Genomic DNA, 3,046 nt, shown 5'->3' with positions numbered 1-3,046 from the left:
GGAAAGAAGAAGTCAAAGCATTGCTATTTATTGATGATAAGATACTATACATAAGTGACCCCTAAAATTCTACCATAGAATTCCTGCAGTTGATATACACCTTCAGCCAAGTGGCTGGAGGAAAAAAAATAAAATAAAACTCAAAGAAATCAGTAGCTGTCCCTTCTTCAAATGATAATTGTGCTAAGAAGTAATAGGGAAATAACATACTTTACAATAACCACAAATTATATAATATATCTTGGTGTAACTCTATCCAAGCAAGTGAATGATCTGTACGAGAAAAACTTCAAATCCTGAAGAAGGAAACTGAAGATTTAAAAAGATGAAAAGATCTTCCATACTCATGTATAGATAGGATTCCCATAGCAAAAAAATAGCCATCTGACAAATAGTTCTTTACTTTTTGTAGTTAGTAATTATTCATATAATATCTATGACATGTGCTTAGTACTGTTGATCTGTTTGCTTCTCTCTTTGTATCTGTTAATTGGTCTTTTTCTTGCAAATGCATGTCCTATTCAAAAGATAAAGAAATGAGAGATGTGAACCTTTTAATTCACTTTCCTTCTAAAGTGGCTTTGTGATTACATTATAACATCTGTGTCAGGAAGTCCCTGGAGGAAAAGGGGAATAATTTGAATACATGGTCAATGAAATATATGTTGAATATGTGAGCACCATGCTTTCTTTTATCCACATGTACGGGATGTTTTAGAATGCAGTGACATATGAGGATGTGCATGTAAACTTCACTCAGGAAGAATGGGCTTTGCTGGATCCTTCCCAGAAGAATTTCTACAAAGAAGTGATGCTGGAGACCTACAGCAACCTCACTGCTATAGGTAAGACTGTTAATGTTGTTTTCCTTTTCAAAATCAGAAGACAACTGGTTTGTTTGTTTGTTTGTTTGTTTGTCTTTTTGCTTCTTTTGTTGTTGTTGATGCTCTTCAATAATTTCAATTGAGAAGGAGGGAGAGTGAGGTGAATGAATCAGACATGGTTGTAAGGTTCACTGAAGATAGTATCTTAAATTTTGCCTAAATTCCAATAATATATCATAGATTTTCTGGTACTATGTTTCAGGCTATTATTGGGAAGACTACAGTTATGAAAAGAATTCTCAAAATTCTAGAAGACATGGAAGGTAATTTTTATTTACGTGGTTTATCCAACTATGCCTCTGATGAAATCTTCATGTGTTCTTGATGTTTTAGTTAAAAACAACAGTGTAAATAAGCAGAGCTTTAAGGATATTGAGTATTTAATTCTAACAAATGCATGTACCTCTATGACAGGTATTCTATTTCTGTTTGCAGTGCATTCTTCAATAGAGAATACATGGAAACAGTGCCTTAACCCATAGCACTATTTCAAGCACAGCCTCATTGACACTAAAATGCAGATCTGCTGGTCTGTTTAATCTTAATGCCTCTGAGATATTACATAAAGCATACACTTTGAATGTATGATGTGTATATATCCAAAACCTTTTCACAAGCAAATAGTGCACAGTAAAGCAGATGTTACTCATATACTTGTAGAAAGGGGGTTAAGTTTCATGATAGTGGACTTTCATAAAGGTTGATAAAATTGCATAGAAAACTTAATGTAAATAGCACATATGTCTCTGGAGAACTAAAATTCAAACTGTGTGAATGTAATATGGATACACTTAATTTGTTATTCTACCTTTAATAGGTATATTGTAAGGCACAGGCATGTCTGTATGTCCATCCATCTATCTATGGATCTATCTATCTATCTATCTATCTATCTATCTATCTATCTATGTATCTATCTAGAGTATGCAGGTCCCAGTTGTTAAAGATACTGACAGAAACCCTGTATGTCTCTCTCTCCTACAACATTTAGAGGATATGTTGTTATCCACTTAGAGTAGATTTGTTGAACTTGATATGATTTTACAGTTAATTGATTTTCCTACTTCATTGGGAATAAATCAACAAAGTCATACTGCAGAAAATTCTTGAGAGTATTAGTAATGTAGACATTTTCTGTTTGTCCTGGTTCACTTTGTAAATGTTCTATGGTTTATTCTATAGGAGAATTTATGAATGCAGTCATTGGGGTTTTGTTTGTTTGTTTTGTCTTTGTGTTTTTGCTTTTGTTTGTTTGTTTGTTTGTTTTGTTTTGGAGACAGGGTTTCTCTGTGTAGCCCTGGCTGTCATGGAACTCACTCTATATACCAGGCTGGCCTCGAACTCAGAAATCCACCTGCCTCTGCCTCCCAATTGCTGGGATTAAAGGCATGCGCCAACACTGCCCAGCTGCAGTCATTGTTTCAAAGCTCTGAGTTCTTTCACATTTTCTTAAATATGTTTTTGAAAACCATATGAGGAAAGATTACTATGAATGTGAGCCATGAAATAAATGCTTTTACAGTAACAGGTATCTTTAAAGATCCAATGGAACCCATAATGAAGGAGAACACCATGGAAATAAAAAAAATGATGAAATCCTGTTATATCTGATTTCTCATTACATTTAGAAAACACTGTAAAAGTAATTCATACATATAAAAATATTCATTAATATAATACATGGGTTAAAACCTCCAAAAGTACCAATCGCATATACAGGCATGAAAGAATTTATACTATAGAGAATATTTCTAAATACATGCAAAGTGATAATGATTTTGTATGTCACAGGCATCTTCAAAGAGAAGAAAGAATTCACACTGGAGAGAAAACCTATAAACCTGTGCAATGTAATGAAGTGTTTTTAAGTCACAGTCATCCTCAGATACATAAAAGAATGCTTACTGGAGACTTTGTATGTGATAGTGGCCTTCAAATGCATAGAAGAGCACACACAGGGGAGAAACCCTGTGATTTTACCACATGTGGTAAAGCCTTTGCATGCCACAGCCATCTGCAAAGCCCTAAAAGAACACATACTGGAGAAAAGCCCTATTCATGTCAACAATGTGGTAAAGCCTTTTCATGGTACAGTAGTCTTCATCGGCATAAAAGAACACATACTGGAGAGAAGCCCTATGAATGTAAACTATGTGGTAAAG

At 34.3% G+C, this 3,046-nt stretch overlaps 1 protein-coding gene across 2 annotated transcripts in view; it reads left to right on the top strand.

Moving 5' to 3' along the window:
- The first annotated feature begins 487 nt into the window (after window positions 1-487).
- The window catches only part of LOC114633739 (zinc finger protein 431-like), a 3,158-nt gene continuing 599 nt past the window's right edge, over window positions 488-3,046 (top strand). For both annotated transcript variants that reach the window (XM_028782366.1, XM_028782365.1), the window contains exons 1-3: window positions 488-845; window positions 1,087-1,147; window positions 2,676-3,040. In XM_028782366.1, the coding sequence (XP_028638199.1) occupies window positions 812-845; window positions 1,087-1,147; window positions 2,676-3,040 (460 nt within the window). In that variant the 5' untranslated portion in view covers window positions 488-811. The remainder of the gene's footprint in view (window positions 846-1,086; window positions 1,148-2,675; window positions 3,041-3,046) is intronic.

The sequence above is a fragment of the Grammomys surdaster genome, unplaced genomic scaffold, assembly GCF_004785775.1.
Source record: "Grammomys surdaster isolate TR1022 unplaced genomic scaffold, NIH_TR_1.0 751, whole genome shotgun sequence".
Classification (NCBI taxonomy): Eukaryota; Metazoa; Chordata; class Mammalia; order Rodentia; family Muridae; genus Grammomys; species Grammomys surdaster.
The sequence above is the reverse complement of the archived record's forward strand: the minus strand, read 5'-3'. Positions and strand labels throughout refer to the sequence as shown.